Genomic DNA, 17,917 nt, shown 5'->3' on the forward strand with positions numbered 1-17,917 from the left:
CAAACACACCGCAGCAATGTGCAATGTGGTAAATATAGAAACACCAACTCATTCAAAAGTTCAGTGGGCAATTTGAGAGAACACTTTTCAGCCATACCCGGCCTACATAGGCGACGTTTCATTATTAAATTGCGCGCAGTCATCATGGCCTGGTACTTTATCTTGGTCATGGACATTAGCGCTTTGTATGTGGCAATAACGCTGTCTTGTGTTCCAATGTCTAGGACTAGGTCTAGGTTTATGACTGCCACACGTAACGGAACACATTCACGAGTAAGGGGGCTGTAAACTTGTACGTTTATCAAGTCCGTATGAGTTCCGCATTGATGAAAAGACATAACTTGCTCATAGGTATTTTTGTACATTGATTGATATGGACTAGTCTATGGATGTTTAGTAACTCTAGTAGTTGTGAATGCATTTCAAATTCGTCGAGTAACAAATAGAATTGAGGGAACTCATACGGACTTGATATACACATAAGCGTGACAGCCACAACCCCCTAACGTATCTGGGTGTGTCTACATGCCCTACATAATACTAGTGACGTTGTACTCAACTGGTATTGACTTTTGTTTGGCACTCCGAACACATCGATCGGTGCCGAACCATTAAAGTACGACTGGAAGACGACAAGACGTCACGAACTACGACTCACAACCCGTCCATTCAACCTCACCATGCATCATAATCACTTTTCAAAGGAACTCAAAAAAGCTTTCTGGCTAATAAATTGTTCATCTGATACTCGACCTTACATCAAGGTAAAATAATCAATAAAGTCTTGTTTCCCCATTCGCCATCTGCAGGAAGGGACCACACCCACCGGGTCCTTCTCGGCAGGAATAACTCATTAGTCTTTTAATATATAAGGAGCCGATGGAGGAGAGCCAAGCACAGTGGTATCTCAGAAAAACACACACTCCATTTGTACATATGATACTGTTTCTTTAGTATCTTTTTTTTTGCAACCGAGTCCCTTTGTAGCATCATGATTAGGAGTTGCATTGCCATGCATTGTGAGGGACAGTTTGCAGTATTTTCATTTTATATTGTTTTAACACGTACTTTCGTATTTAGATGGTGTTTTGAAGATATAAATACTCATCAATTAAGAATTGTCTAACAAATCAGCGGTATTGGGGCACTTTTCGAAGGACATATATATTTACGGCGAAGCTTTAATCTTGTCGCGCATTAAGTTTCCAGAAACGTGCGTTGTTGTTATCTCTTCCTTCATATTCACCACAAACGCCCTGCAGTGGTTTGATATGTACAGATGAGCTCCAGGCCTGGTGCACACACACTCACCACAGGGCGTGTCAGGAGTGATCTCAACAAACAAGTTGCTGACGAAGTAAGCACGCGATGATTTCTTATTAAAAACCGCCTTCCTTGTACACTCGTCTTCCCCCCATTTCCTGCCCGAGACTGTGCAGTAGACGCTCTTTTTGAGTTTCTTTCAGCCCCGCTGGCACAAGGGGAAGTGAGGAAATGGCGGGAGGATGTCTCAACACGAGTCTTCACTTTCTGCCCCTCTCATACCTTGACCTTGCTGACCCCCTTGTCTATTCTGGTCAGAACGCCGAGGGTTTTACAAAGTTTGTCTTCGTGTTCAGACAGGATACTCAAGGTCACGAGAAGATCAACACTTTTTATTCTACACAACTCAAACAAAGCAAAGGTATTGATATTCAAATTTGCTAAAACATTATCATTTCAACAACAAAAACTTCTGGCCACTAGACTGTGTTGCCTGTACATCCTTCACATTCCTCGTACCGATTCTCTGGTCTGCATATACTGGTATGAAATTCCAATGAAGGTAAATTTCAATCCTCTTCATTTCATTTTAATACCCTACCGGTACAGATGCACTAGGAAGCGAACTTGTGTACAATGTGCCATCGGGGTACACTCATGGTACACTTAGGAAATGAGTGACTCTGGAGCACTGATGTTCTCTAACCTTTTGAAGTAACCTGTTTCGTGCTGCACAGCAGTGACTTTGGCGCTGTGGGTCTATCAACCCTAACCTTGTACCAGGACCTATATCTCTCAGCAACATCTAGATCACAGGAAAGCGCTTCCAGACGCTCTTTCACAGTATGGGGCGGCGGATAAAGTGCACGAAATTGACCGTGCGGTCGCAAACTTCAATCCTAGGTTGGCCTTTTTACTATGAATACATACCAAACAAGGGAATCGACTATACCAGTCTGTGCTATGATTCCTGCAACGTAGTATCACATCTTTGTACGACGAAGTCAATCAGTCAGAAGTAAACAACTTTCGCTTTTTAAGAAAGTGAAAGTTGTCTGTCTACGAAAACATATGGCTTCCTGTCTACTTATTCCCACATTACAAATTAATCCGCGAGAATAATCGACGTCCCCATCAAAGGCATCAACGTGTCACCATCTTGACATATTTCTGTCCCGTAAAATTTGAAGTTAGGTCTCTCCTTTGATTGGCGCCGCGGATTCAAAGGGACCGAGCAAATAACTCCTGACCGCACCTCGATCGAGCCATTGACTCTTACTCGTCTGTGCCGCGCGGAGCGGTCATTCGCGGTTGAGTTATGGCCGCTGGCGGCTGGAAGAGGTAAGTTTGTGATAGCTAACATCGGGTAAGTAAACATGTGCGGCCCATATGGCACGGGCCGGCCGCAGACAGCAGACGCCAGTGTCTAACATGTTACAGGACCCCCTCTCCGCCGCCCCTGGCTCCGAGGGGCGGGCAGTTGTGCTTGTTGCAACATCGGGACACGCGTGGAGATGTAAACAAGCGAGAGGGGAGTTTGCAAGAGAAATGCCGCTGCCAGCTAAGATCTATTGTCTCGGGCGATTGTGGTGAGTGAAAGTAAAGTGAAAGTGGAGTGAAACAAGAAGCTATAATGTTCTCATCCCCTGCAACACGGCACTCATTACCATACATCAGCCTTGGTGACGGGTGTTTGGAAGCCTGACAGGTCTGATGGCGAGATCGGCGGGACATTCTTGGGGGAGAATGTGGGGATTTGAGGCTATCCCTCGCCACGGAGATCAGGTGTCCAGATCGCGACATTGATAAGCCCAGTCTGTTGATGATCTGTCTGACACGCACATCTCTGTAAGTAATGATAGAAAGACCAGATCGAACCGACTTTGTCCTGTCTTAACCTGAATGTGACATTGAGATCATCAGGTAAATGAGGAGGAAGACCCGGGGCCTTCCGCACGCACGCAAGCACCTACTCTGTGTGATTGCCATCATCAGCTCACGACATTTACCTAATTCAACATCTTGTACTTGTAAAGAAGCCCCCGCTCATCCTGACCTTAACATTCTGACAGGCCGCCCCACACTTGTGCTGATTATTTTCCTCCCTCCATGTCGCTGTCGGGATTTACACGGGCCCGGCGCGCTCGCTGGACGAGACCGGCGTTCCACGCGTCTGGTTTGCATAAACTTGTCCGTAACTCTTGGAAAAACAAAACCCCGCGATGAAGAGCGGGTATGAGGAGGACTGGGCTGCCGGGCTACAGACATGCTGGCGACGTGCTTCCAAATTTGTCGTTCTTACATGCCTGATTAGATCCATACTGCGCCCGGCCAAACGACAGCGAGAAACCAGGCGTCTTCTGTAAGTGTCTCCGAGAAAACTGGACTGATGATAACGGGAACTCTCTTCTGTAGCTCTAATACTGCTACGTTACGGTTGAACTATGGTACAGAAAACAGATCACTACAAGACTAACGACGCACGGACGGGTTTGGCCTTGAGGCTGACAAATGGAAAGTCGCCATCTCCGCGCTAACTAGGCCCACATGACCCATCCATCACCCGGCCATGTGTTGACTTTCTCCCAAAGTTCAATTTGTACACATACCTGCTCCGACCTCGACAAATATGTAAACAACAAGCGGTGGTCTCATGCAGAGATCGAGACCCTCTCCCCAACAGTAGCTTGTTTGTTTTGCAAAACTATGACTACTTGTCTGAAAACAAACCCGCCATTACTGCGGCACGTGCTGAACACGGAAAACTACCTCTCTGGATTCCCAAAATTTAATTACGGCTTGAGCCACTTAGACCGGCCCAAAATTCCAGTCGGAAAGCGATACTCTGCTAGCTCCAATTATGATGATCCCTGGCTGGAGGAGATCATAGACAGATCCCTTCGTGAGGCCGAACAGTCCCACATGGACTCTGGTTGGGAAGATAAGGGATCGCTTCGCCCCTTCTCCTGTAATGTCAAGGACCAGGGTGACCTTGAGGATCACTTTTTATGCCAAGTTTAAAATAACCTTAAATATTCAATTGAATCTCTGTAGAAAACAGAAGACACATGTCCTACTTATTTTATACATATACATGTACATATACGTATACATATACTGTTGATATACATTTATTCAATGCAAAAGTACATCCAAGTGCATGTGGAAGCTAATTTTCCCTCTTTGACAGACTTCTGCATGACAGACTGTTAGAGTAGATAGAGCTCACCAAAGTCATCATAGAAGTAATCTTCGGAACAAGAAGGCCGTCATGCACAAGCCTGATGTCCAGGCTATGAGCATATGTAATGTTATCTACGTCCAGATGATCCCAGATATGGAAACCACACACGTTTCTTTCCCAGATGATGTGAAATTGTTCAAAGGGTTTAGAGGGTTGAGGTTCTGAATTGATCCAATTAGTGATGGAGTATCTTGCTATAGAAAAAGTCTGAGCGGCTTTCCGCAAGTTACTATTAGGATCGGTGTCAACTGTCAACCCAATGCGACTAGAAAATCTTCGTTTAAGGCTGGCAAGGGCTGTTCCGAGTGGCGTAGCCAAAAATGGCATGTCCAAGAGATACTCGTTTATGGGGGAAACGGTTCGAAACAGAGCAAAAGTTTAAAATCTGAGACATAAGAGATCATGAGACAATGTCCTACCTTAGGTAATTGGTCACTCTTAGTTTAGTCTAAAACGAACTGTCACCAAACAGTTTATCATTTTACATTCTAGAGGAAGAAGCTGTATTGATCCTAGAAATCCTGATCAGCAAACACTTTATTAGGCAATGGTTACAAAATCTCCAAGGTGAGGTATTTCTGAGACGACTTGGTGAGAATGTATCATTCCGTCTTGTAAACATGAAGACAAACAGACAATAAACAATGGTGCGCCTCGGGTCTCTCGTCACCCCTGTCCGGAATAAAGAAGATAGATCTCCTCAGGGTCAGGTCGGGCAGACATCGTTACCGAATTCCTGCTGTTGGTGCAAGATGTTTAACATGCTGATGATCTGTTTGGGCGACAGATAGCGATCGCCATCAATGTCCACTGGCATGTCCAACTCTCTTCAACAAGTGCGTGGAATACTTCTCGCCCCTGCTAGCGTCGCCGCGCCCGCCTTATAAACACAAAGAATGCCTCCCCTCGGGCACGAGACATTGCGGTCATCAAGTCGACAACTGAACTCTGCCTGGGCTTACAGCCCCTGCGTCTGGTCTGGGGTATGTGACGAAAATGGCTCGGTAGAATTTATGTCTGATTCCTGGCGTTTTTAGAATTCGCACCGGATTAAATAGTTTGGAGCGCCGCACGCTAATGAGGTGGTGAGGGCGTCACGACTGGCAAGGCAGCAGTCGACTAACACTTTACCCCTCCGGTACTGAGGAAGTGTTCTCAGGGGTGATGTAAGGGTGTCGTCGACTATGTTATACGGACGTTTCATTACCTTACAGGAAATGTGTGCAAAACATCGTTTGAGGGTAAGAAACCAAACTATAGTCAGGTCTTTAAATACTCGTTAATCAACTAGAAGTGACGGTTGCTTCCAAGCAAGTCTATTTAGAATGGACATCCTGGTCCCAAAAGTTCCAATTCTCTATTCCCATCAAACTATATGGGTAATGATTTAGATGTACTGTACTTAATAAAAGCTGGATTAACGTTCTTGACGAAGGTTGAATGGAATGTTTTGCAGACGATATTTGTTCCTTCATCCAACTCCCAGTTACCTCCTCCGCCACCGATAAGGCTGTCAGCAAGTGTCGCGGGGCTGCCGGGTGCCGACATGATTTACGGCCACCCATTACATGCAGAAGCATCGCCCTAGATACAATAAAGATACAGACTGTCTACAAACACTGCGGACAGAGATGGATTGAAAGTCGGGAAGACAGAGGTACGGACGGAAGGACCCATCTGTTCGTCTTTGTACCTGATTCCTGGCAAGACCAAATAAGATCTCTCCCGTCTTCACATGCCTCTTAGCCTGGGTGCCTGCCTTTTTTAGGCTTATTCCGCTCTCTTGTTCAATACGGAAGTGACTGAGAGAGCGGAGTAAAGATAAAAAGGATGGTACCTAAGCTACGTGCTTCTCACTTCACACACAAACAGTAGTACAGTACTACTATATGAAAAAGATACCAATTGAAGTCAAACCATCTCCCCCATTTTTGAATGGAGTAATCCTGACCTCCACGTACGTTTTCATCCAACCAACACTTCCTGGTGTACCTGTCACTCTTCTGGCGGTAAACTTTGAAAAGATAAGACCTGGTAATTGTTAGTGCTTTGTTATCGGCGCGTAAATGAGTATAACGGAAATTTGGACGTCACAGATTTCCACCAGCTCAACGTTCCTTATTCCGTTGTACGTATCTTATGCATGTAGTATATATATAGAGAGAGAGCTCATTTGTTTTCTCATTTGAAAGTAAATAAAACAAATCGAAGTGATAATTACCATAACGATGTACTATTTGTTTGTAGAGGTCCAAAGGTCTTGCAATTGTGTACCACTTTGCGTTGAAGAATTCACCCTAGGCCTGTAGTGGCCGTTAAGTGTATGCATGTAAGGCCACAGCAAGTAATTTTTATGGATGACATCAGCGCGCTCATTAATTTTCGCCTGATTTGAAGAAAAAAAAACAAGAAATTTCATTGCCCTCCGACGGTGGTCAACATGGCAAAAATTGGCAAATATGTTGTAAATGTTGACAGTCTTAGGTGTTTCATTGCATATGAATACCCAGTGTAGTTCCTGCCCATCATGTAATGACAAGCTGTTTTCTGCATTTGTTCTATCAAGGACATTATATAATGCCATTGGTTCTAGTTAATTGAGCTGTATACACAAGGTGTTTCGTCTAATAGGAAAACCCCGTGTAATGGCTTTAGATGATGGTAGTCTAGTTAATCTATTGAGATGTATACACATCTACAAGGACATGTTTACTGTTGAATCAAGGAGGTTTCATATTATATATGAAACCTCATTGGTTGAATACACAGGTATAAAAGACCCGTTGGTCATGATATCATATCTTGTGGCCTCAATTCTTGTTTAACAACATTTATGATCTCAAAATTTAAAAATATAGGAATCTTGTTTTCTTATGCCCGTCTTGTTTTTTTTTCGCCCTATCTCATTAATTTTGGAGTCTGCGGAGGATGTCATCCATAAAATTTACTTGCTGTGGCCTAATGTAAATGTATGAGTATGAAGATCATAGATGCGTCGGTCGAAAACCACTATAACATATGTGTTAATGTGTGTTTCACGTCATTCAGGCTAATATTTAGTGTGTGTCTGCAATGTTGATATGTGAATAAAGAATCGAATTGAACAGAATTGAATAGCACTTCACCATTACCGCATCAACACCGGGCGCACTACTGAACAGTTTCCGCGGGAAATCCAACAGGTTCCTCTGCGCGTATGGAAGCGCTGAGCCCTTAAGTCGGGCGGATTGAAGTTCGGATTTCTCTGCGTTTAACACATTACACGAGGCAATGGGCAAGACTACGAAGATCAAGGGGGATCACCCGTTCTTCCTCCGGTAATGTGGAAATGGGGGCGAGGTGGCTTACTTACACGTACGACTAGATAGGGATGTAGGCCACTGTGGTTATCTCTCATCCAGTAAATCCACACGGCCCGTTTCGATACAAACGCGAAACAGCTGATGGGGGTCGTATACTGCGACTGAGAAAGTAGAGAAGGTCTGTTCAACAAATCATGACTCACAAATTGTGAATCACAATAGAAAGAAGTCCCCTAGTATGGTCCTGTCCCATTATGTCGGTGGAGCGCGAGGGGGGGGGGGGGGGCGCTGGGTCTTGCTGTCACCTTGACACACTTCGTAGTAGTCCCGAGGTCACTGCTGAAGACACGACCTCTCTAAATCTCGCCTTATCTACGGTATGAAATCTTGACTCGTATAAAGTCTATAAAGTCCTTGAGTAATATGTCGCACATTAGATAACAAGAGACCACAAGAAATCCAGTCTGATCCCATTGAGTGACCTTGTTTGTTATTCACCTAATACTGCACTTGACAGAGTCTTAATCAATATGTTATTACAACTGCAACTGAAAGAAGAACTCGAGGCCAATGGCAAATAGCAGACTTTGGTGCATCAGCCACGCCCACTGACATCACCGACGCGCCCATGACCAGTCACGGTACCTTTTCCTGCCGTGATTTTGATTGTAAGCCACGCCGATCTTCATCTTCATAAAAGCCACGACTTCATCTGCAGAAACCACGTCACTTTACATTGCAATATGTACGTACAAGACATGATAAGAGATCATAAGTAGTGAACCAGTCCCGCCAGTCAACAGACCACGCCCTTGTGCCCGTTGCGACACCTGGAAGGCGTTCACAGAATCCTGACCCAAATACCGTTATATTTCCCCCCACTCGTAAAGCTGCACACGTCATCACACATTCGTATGTACATCTCGCCTAAATCCCTTACAAAATGACCGGGTATGTCGGAATTCATTGTTTATCAACCGTACCGCTCTGGTCTCTGTCCCACCTCCCTGACACCTGTCCCAGGTTGATATGGGCATATCATCGCTATCTGAAACAGGGGCTCAGTGGGGACCTTTTTCTCCTGGTTGTAATACCCGTGATGATTCCCCTGTTCGTCCCGAGAGCCTGCCGACCCCGTTATGTCTCGTGTCTTGATAACGGTAGAGTAGAAGAAGACGTGGGAAGACCAGTCCGATTGTGTGTGACGATAAGAGAGGCAGGTGACGCTCCACAGTAGCGCGGCATTATTTGTCTACGTTTGTTCCTATCGTACTCCTGTCAGTTTGTCCACGCTATCTACTTGTCTAATTTCATAAGAACGATACCATCTTCGAATTTGATATATAGCCTACGTCTGGTCACTTTCTCTTCACGACACCCCCCCTCCTGTAGAAATGTTGTCACTTCAAAGTTTTCTTTTTGTTATTTTTCCTGAATCGATACAGCTATCACTTGTGTATATCATATCAGTGGAGGACAAGGGAAACTGAAGCGAAGATAAGTCTCCCAGCTACAATATCCTCCGTTAAAATAGTTGCCGGACCTTGCAATTACCGCTCCAAGTAGCGCAGCGCAAGGCCAGGCCAGCAACAATAGCCCCCTCCACGCGGCTATATACCTGCGATTTTCTCCTGATTTGATTTCAAGGCGCCCCGCCGACCCCTGTCGCCCCACAGTAACCCTACCATGCAATCCTGTCGCGCCCTTTTGCAGACTATCAAAACTTGTAACAGTATCAACTCGTAACTCAAGAAGTCGTGAAAAACAGTAGCTAAGCGAGCCGGGTCAGACCTTTATGCCGCGGTAATCACATACACTGAGGAGCTTTTGTTCGCAAGTGCAGGACAGGGTGGGTACATGTGTTAACCAACTTTCCCGATTCGCCTTGGCTCTTACAATGGTTGTTGCTTTTCTTTCACTCCCAGAAACGTGTTCGGGGACTCTGGCCGACCAAGTTGTGGGTTAAAAACGTGCGTTAGTGTGTTTTTCCCGCGTTCGTTGTCATTTCCAGGTCACGGTGGTTTCCGTGAAGGGTGGCGCGCTTGGTAGACAGCCCGAAAAAAAGAATGTTTCCCGTCACCTCACATTCCGTGCTGTCATGTCACGTTAGGCAAAACGCCTGAACGACGAGAGATGGCTGATCCGCGGAAGTGAGGCAACCAGAAACATAAACATCTACTCCGAGGTGACATTAAGTCTACCGTAGTTGATACTAACTTGTGCATTTTGACACACCGGTGATTTCCAGTCTCTGGAAGACGTGCCATATTGTACAGACGATCCATACATCCAATGACCACATATCAAGGTTTAAAAAAAAAAAAAAAAAATCAGTTTTAGATATTTCGCTATCATTTCTCCCACGTGCACACTACAAGACTCCCACTCTACAAGATCATACTGTTTTACCACACACGCTCGTGAGATGATCTAACGGGATTAAAGCATCTTCTCGGATCATCTCCGATAATCTCCAGGCGACCGAGGAGACATTGGACCTACATTTGTGAGATCGTATCTGACGAGCCATTACGACGCCTCATTGCCTTACCACTGTAGACAATATACAAACAGATATCCGTAAAGTCATACCCTGGCGTTTTTCCTTCTTGTATGAGTATTTGTAGCATCAACACCTGTAGTGTGTTTACCTTGTAGCGGTAGATGGCCGGTCGCCCTGCAGGATAAAGGCGAGTCGGAGGCTGTGTTTGCGGCGTGTATGACATCGAACCCCACGAGGCCGCCAACCATCCTCGTGCCCTTCCTTTGTGACTTACTAATGTGTGCCACTGTTTGTTGTTGTAGTTTTGTGCCCCATGTATATACTCACGGACACAGAAGAGGTGTTCCTGTGATTAGTTTTGTCAACCCCACCCAGAGTTCCTACGATGTCTGTTCGGTGCACTGTTTGGTCGGTATTTTGTAACAAGCGCCAGTATTTTGTGACACAAGTTTTACCCCCTCCGGAGCAAAGAGGGGGGCCACGCCGTGGTTAGCCCAGGCAAAACAGTTGTGCCGTTACCTGTGTGGGTCCTGGGCTGTGACGTGGTCTGGCAGGCCTTTTTGTGAATAAAAATGAAGGGAAAAAATGAATAAAGAATAAGAAAGGATCAAATGTGCAACAAGATGGGACAAGGAAAAAGATGTATATATATTGAAGACTTGTTTTATACATTTGATCGTCAGTAATTTTGGTTGGACATAGATCGAATTCGCTGAAGCATGTGTTTGTCCGATTATTCTTATCCTCAAAAAAAAAAACTTCATCAATCGTTGTCTTGGACACGAAAAACACGTCACCAATGACCAGAATCCAGACACTCATGCCCAGTTGTAAACCCGCCAATTGATACCGTTGCACAAAGAACCTTTAATTCATCACCCAGTGAGTCGGCCAGATTCATGATGGGGTCTCCTGCGTGTGAACATTACGTCCAATCCGTCTCCAGCGCTGACGTTTATCATATTCATAATTGACGCAGTAGCGAAGACTCATGCGCCCGGTGTCGGCCGGCTCCTGGCCCGTCGCGCTGACAAGGCCACAAGTTTACGACGCCAAATTTGCGAAGCCTCATTACTGATGCCGGTCCGAGCCTCGCACACTCCCCGCGAGACCAATTCTCCACAAATGGCTGTGGGAAGGCCTCCCCTTGCTCGGCACCAGGAGGGGCTTTTAATAAAGTGCGGGGCTCAGGAGAGAGGGGTCTTTCCGGGAACTGCTCTTTTGACAGAGAGAAGTGGTTGTCAGCCCGCCTGGGGACGGGACGTGATTGATCGGAGCCGCCATTGTTTTAAATGGCACAAGTTAACCACGACACAAAAAGTGTTAATTAGCTGGGGAAGCCTTACATGGGTCGGGACACACGCATTTGTTTTGTCTGAGTCAATTTGTATGTAGCTGTGGGATGGGACAACAAAACAAACTGACTTCACAAGTTGATGCCAACGAGTCAACTCGTAACGAGGTGATGATTCTGCATGGGGACAGACAAAGCAATAAACTTATATGGACTAACCAACCACCTAATCTATGTAATCACCCGTGTAAATGATTTGTGAGTGGGAAGTCTTCCTCCAACTCTGTGGTGTTAGACTGGAGAGACAAGGGTGAACGTCGGCAAGTATTCACCCTTGGGCCTCTGTTGTTAGTCAATAGGTCTGTGTTAATGAAACAACAGTCGAGCATTTGTATTATTTGGTCAGAGGCAGCCAATAGTAGAGGACCGCCTACTGATTGTTGCGACCACAGAGCATTGCCCTCTAGCGGCGCGTCTGATATAACAACTAGAACCACTAGTATTGATTTTGGTCTTTCCCGTTCAGCTTTATCGCAGATTTCACCAACTCGTGTGTACACTGACAGTACTCTTGCACAAAGCTGTGCTCTTTTCATCAAAAGGACGGTGATGTACATTTAGCAGCAAATTCAGGCACCCAGGAGGGCTGGCCCCGGTGTCAACCCACACCCACCGAGGCGGGGCCTCATTGTCCCTGTCGTCTGTTCCCTGCTTGTCATGCACAATAAATGAATGTTAACAACTCATCGCCTGCCAGTCATTTTGGCGCGTCCGCCAATGTTTTGGGTTGTACATAAATTAATACGATTGGCGAAGTTAAGCGGAACTGTCATGTCAGACCCTTGTCCTCGTGACGTAAGGCATGTCGACACCACAGGGAGACAGGCCACTGTTGTGAGAGGGTCCGGGAGATGTGGTGTCGCGTATAGACTTTACTAGTCTCATCAAAACAGTGTCCTCCCGTGTTCTTGGGACCCAAGATGCACCTGTATGACAGTGCAGCGTGAGGAGACCGACTGTGATCGTTTACTCTGTAAATCAGCACGGGGCGCTGTACGTAGTTGTTCTGCCTTACTAGGTTGATAGGCACCAGTTGAAGTAAGTGACTCCAGGAGTGGAGACGGCACTCTCAGGGCTTCCGTGTAATCAACTTCTTGTCTAGTGAGGAACCCCACATCACAGCCACGCTGGAGCTGTCCAAGGCAGGGGAACTCCTGGATAGGATACAGGAGACCAACGGACTGGCCAGGACTCTGTCCGGCATGTCGTACGCACAGTTCGGTTACCCCTACCCGTCCTCATCACAGGTAATGCACAGTGGTAGTGCCTAAGTCCATTCTCTGGTATAGCAACAATTTAACCCGTGTTCTCATCCGACGCTCGCCCTCCCCATCGACCCCTGCAAGCTCGTACCTATAAGACCACCTCCTCATTTCGATTTTTGCTGCTCATTTGCATCGCCTGACCCGAGGAAGCCGGGCCCGACTCACTCTTTGTTGTGTTCTCTCTCCACGGCAGTTGCTCATGTCCAGCCACGCCGCGTCGTGCTGCGAGGCCGGGCGGCCCATCATGTCGGACCCGCACACCGGCCAGGCCGTGTGCTCCTGTCAGTACGAGGGCAGGGTGGCCGGGCTGGTGCCGCCACGGGTCGGTGAGATGTCCCTCAGCAGCGTGTACGGCTCGCCGTACGCCGGCCAGGGCTACATCGCCTCCTTCGGTGCCGACCCGTCGGCCTTCTACTCGCCTTTGGTAGGTATAAAGTAAAGGTATACTTCTCCTTTGCTGCTACCCAAACCCGCCTGTTTACTATTACATTACACACTAATCAGAGTTAAACTGTTTGTGGTTTATCTGAGACCTATTACGAACTAAAGACACAACATTTGCTTTAATCACAATAGGTAATGTGTGCGTTATCATTAAAAATTTCGGTTTTACACCTGAGCAGGCCGTAACCATACACAGCCATCTTCCCTGGCCGACTGATAATGTGTATGTGGTATATGAGGTCGCCCCGTATGGCACCACGTTGTCACATACGATCAGTGGGACGGCTTGACTCGCGCGCCATGTTTACCATTGTTGACATGTGGAAATTAACCTCCGACTGTACCGTCTCATGACGTGCTGCAGGCGAACCCGTACGACCCGTCGGCAGGTCTACAGCAGCCCACCGCCTACTACCCGTACGACCCGGCCACGCTAGCCGCCGGCGCACAGTACCCATACGGCAGGTAAGGGCAATGTTTACTTGAGCTGTTTTCCTGCTCAGCTAATTATTGATATGATTATTCATAGATGTAATTGTTATCAAAATTGTAACAGTCTCGGTGATCGTGTCAGTGGTTTATTCTTGTGATTTCGTCTTTAGCTATGGCGCTATGGACGGAACAAGACGGAAGAACGCCACCCGAGACGCCACCAGCACCCTCAAGGCCTGGCTCAACGAACACAGGAAGAACCCGTACCCCACCAAGGGCGAGAAGATCATGCTCGCAATCATCACCAAAATGACTCTAACTCAGGTGTCCACATGGTTCGCGAACGCCAGGAGGAGACTCAAGAAGGAAAACAAAATGACCTGGTCGCCAAGAAACAGGTGTGGAGACGAGAGGAGGGAAGACGGGAGCGACAACGAAGACGACGATGATGATGAAGACAGAAAAGATCGCGAGGGAAACAGTGACGACGACAATCACGGAGGTAAGAGATTTATAGACGTATATTTTACTGGGTCAGCATCTAGCTTGATTGGCCTGGTTGGAGAGATGAAAGTTTATGTGTCCCAGTCGTAAGAAAATGGTTCAACTAATCCTATGCCAGTGTAAATATTTTAGGTGATCCTGATCCCTCCAACATTTACTCCGTTTGACTGAGCTCTACTCATACATCTTCCCGCTTCTTGCCATCTGTTACAGGACTGGAGGGAGACAGAGACAATAAGGAGCTGGATGTGGGAAATCCTTGTGAGGAAAACCGACAGGAAGACAACACCAGCGGGTCAGTATCGGACTATCGGCCGCCGCCTCAGTCCTCCAGCCCCGCTGATTCCCTGGGATCTATTAGTGCTGCACCGAGACCGGCCAGTCCCGAGCCCAGTCCCGCCGCGAACTCTGTACCGGTCCCGCCGATTCCTACCGAAAACAAGCCAAAGATCTGGTCCTTAGCCGACACGGCGACCTGCAGTAGCCCTGTCCCACGGCCGGACATAGTCAAGACGACACTACAAGGTCCCGTACATATGCAATTCTCACACCATAGACCCTTCGATTCCGCGGTAACCAACCTACGGCAGTGGGTGGACGGAGTTTTCCACCGGCCGATCGGACCATTGCCTTCGGGCCCGATGGGACCTCTCCCCGTGGCAACTCAGGCGTCTGCCTCCGCAACGGTATCGGGAATGCACCCTAGCTCCAATCCGCACACCACTCCCCCAGGATTCGTGTCGTCCCAGGAGAGGACCCCTGCCCTCCCCATCGCACTCAGGACTCATGCTTCTCCAGCCAAAGACGGTGAGTTTAACCTCAGCCCTCAATAAACAAGCTTGCATATTTTAGCAAAAGGCTTATAACGTTCCTACCGAAGAGAGCAGTGTTAAATATTTCAGTGCGTTGACCCCGTGAAGAGTCAGGCTCCTAATGAGATATCATCTGGCAAGGCCTCGACAAGCTCTCACCTATTGTACACTCTCCATAAATCATATGTATGCGAAACATTTCATCTGTTGTGGTTGGTAACGAAATCTCGGTCTCTGACAACACAACTGTTATTGTAGTATTGTTTATGAGAGAGCCATAACTGTTTCTACCATGGTGCCTGATGTCAAATTCTAGAAACAAATCATACGCTCGAACTTCGATTACTAGTATTTAGAATTATGTATATATTGAGTTACGCCGTTCCTTAGAGTAAAAATGTACAGTACAGAAAGAGGGATTAGTGAAGAGTATCATGAAGTGTTTACGACGGAAATCACTTTCCCTCAGCCGAGATTTATCTCCTCTACGTTTTAAGTTGATTTCAATTATTGGATAATGAAATTTGCATGAATCGATGGTATCTATATACAAGGTAGAGAAAATTGTTGTAGACAACTGCAGGGTGTATTCTGTAGGCAGGTTGTTAAGTGTTTGTGTGTGTACTGTGTACGTATGTTAGTCCTAAGAATATTGGTATTTTTTCTACAGAACCATGTAGAACGGCTATAGATTTGGGCTGTGAGGCCGACCAACCTATACGTACAGCTTTCAAACCGGTACAAAAGAGGTAAGATGAGGTAAATAGCACTTCCATTGTCTTCTCTGTCCTAGAGTTCACCGCACAGAATAGCTTTCTTTCACGCTTGTTTTCATAGATTTGTTTGTGGTCAAAATACTAATAGTAGTTCTCTGCGTGCGCACTTTGGGTTGGTTATTTCAATACCAGATGAGGACAGCATGCAATTATGATGTGTTAGGATGGGTGAAAGAGTACTAGTGGAAAAGTGGTCCACATTGTCATAGGAATACATTTCCTATCGATATGGCTTTAGAATGGCGGAGCGCAAGCATGCGTTAACTGCGAACTTCTACTTGTATATTTCCCGCATTTTAGTTTCTGTACGATGCCTGTCTTGTGTTGATCTAAAATTACATTAGCATGAACTGCAAGTCCAAGCTTAAGGTAGAAACTAGAAATATCTATGTGCATGTTATATTGAAAATAAAGTCACTTGGAAATGCCCTTCTATGGCATGATATGTTTATTTAAGTTTCATTAACAGAGAAAATGGTTTATTAAAACATTCGTTCCCACATTTATTGCTTTATTGACAGTTGCTTTCATTATAGAAGCCTGCGTATCGCTGCATGGAAGAAATATGCCTGGTTGTACCAGACATGCATGTGAAATAACGGACTGGAACTGGCCAGAATTGATTTATTGACTACATATAGACGTTGTTAATTTACCGATTCGGATTTTTTCGTTTGTTTTGTGTAGGTCAAGTGACGGCGTCCCGGGGCAGTCTCGGCCGAGAGAGTTCGTGGCAGCCATGGCGCTAACAAGCCTCTCCAGATAGTACCACAGCCACCAGCCTAGTCCCTCCCATAGGGAACCACGGGACACACTAAACGGACACTCCTCCCGTCCCTACGGGGCTCCCGCCGCCCTTCGCCCTGCCGTCACCCCCACTTCAAGCCGAAAGGTTATTTCTATATATTTGTTACATATTAAGCGCCGCTTTTGTGTCCCGCTGGGTGCATTATAGAATAACGGGTACCACAAACTCAATGTCGTTTGGCAAGCTTTCTTCTAACTTAACACACCTGTCATAAACACCAAACAAGCAATAGCAGTTATTTTGACGATTTCTTATATCAGATGCTTAGGTAAACACCTTGGTTTCCTCGTGTTTTCGTTAGGGATATTTATTCCCCGTTTAACCGCAGTGGTCTTATGTAAAATTCCGGACTACCTCTGTTGGGTTCACGTACATTCGGAGAGAAAACTCGTTTGCGGGTGCTTTTTAAATGTGATGAAGTCAAGTCTTGTGTACATGTCGCTAGTGCTGTATTTGCTGCTCTGCTGTTGTTCACCCAAGCACGGACAGAAATTCTCGGGGAATCAAATTGATGGGTCCGCCGTGGCTAGAGTCAATGGTGTGTGTAGTGCAGATTTATGATCGAGTGTGGCTCACCATTTGTACACAGGGACCCCGAATTACTGAATTAAAATAAAGGATGAATCGAATCGCAAAAAAAGAATAACATGTAAAAACACCAAAGAGGAAAGATAAGAAAAGTACACATTGCTTCTGTATGAATATTTAAAGATTTTGTATTTGTTGTATATTGTATATTTTGTTTATATATATGCATAATAAGGACCAACTATATTGTAACGTATACTCGTACTGTGTATAGTAGAGATTCACGACATGAGATTTATAAATATATATTGTGGGGTGCTTTTACACTCTGTAACACGTGGATTTCAATCGTTGTGTGGATATCTTTTTCTAGCTCAGTTTGATTTGATGTGTGATATTTGAACTGGTTTGATGTGTTCTGTACGAGTCGGTGTGGGGGGAGTGTAGTGTACCGAACGTTTCCGGTTCTCAGTGGCGAGTCCACCCGCCTAACCGACATGCTTAGATAGCGTTACACAGCCACAGTCTAAACCAACCGTCAGGCTAGAGAGACTACAAAGGCTAAGCAGTGTGATCTATACACCTAAACAGGTGTACCGATGTATCGTATGCTGCTATTTTCCATTCTTTAACTGAGTTGTGTGTAAATTCCAACACAAATAAATGTATACGTTACATGTAA

At 46.0% G+C, this 17,917-nt stretch overlaps 1 protein-coding gene across 2 annotated transcripts; it reads left to right on the forward strand.

Moving 5' to 3' along the window:
- Positions 1-11,685: 11,685 nt before the first annotated feature.
- LOC136439098 (iroquois-class homeodomain protein IRX-4-like) lies at positions 11,686-17,917 on the forward strand. Of its 2 annotated transcripts, none has more exons than XM_066434276.1 (7): positions 11,686-12,913; positions 13,125-13,355; positions 13,740-13,840; positions 13,978-14,309; positions 14,525-15,118; positions 15,794-15,872; positions 16,587-17,917. In XM_066434276.1, the coding sequence occupies exons 1-7, from the start codon at positions 12,869-12,871 to the stop codon at positions 16,663-16,665; spliced, it is 1,461 nt and encodes a 486-aa protein (XP_066290373.1). In that variant the 5' UTR covers positions 11,686-12,868; the 3' UTR covers positions 16,666-17,917. The 2 variants fall into 2 exon arrangements, with proteins under 2 accessions (XP_066290373.1, XP_066290374.1); XM_066434277.1 differs by having other exon boundaries at positions 11,687-12,913; positions 15,794-15,882.

Source organism: Branchiostoma lanceolatum, chromosome 7, assembly GCF_035083965.1.
Source record: "Branchiostoma lanceolatum isolate klBraLanc5 chromosome 7, klBraLanc5.hap2, whole genome shotgun sequence".
Classification (NCBI taxonomy): Eukaryota; Metazoa; Chordata; class Leptocardii; order Amphioxiformes; family Branchiostomatidae; genus Branchiostoma; species Branchiostoma lanceolatum.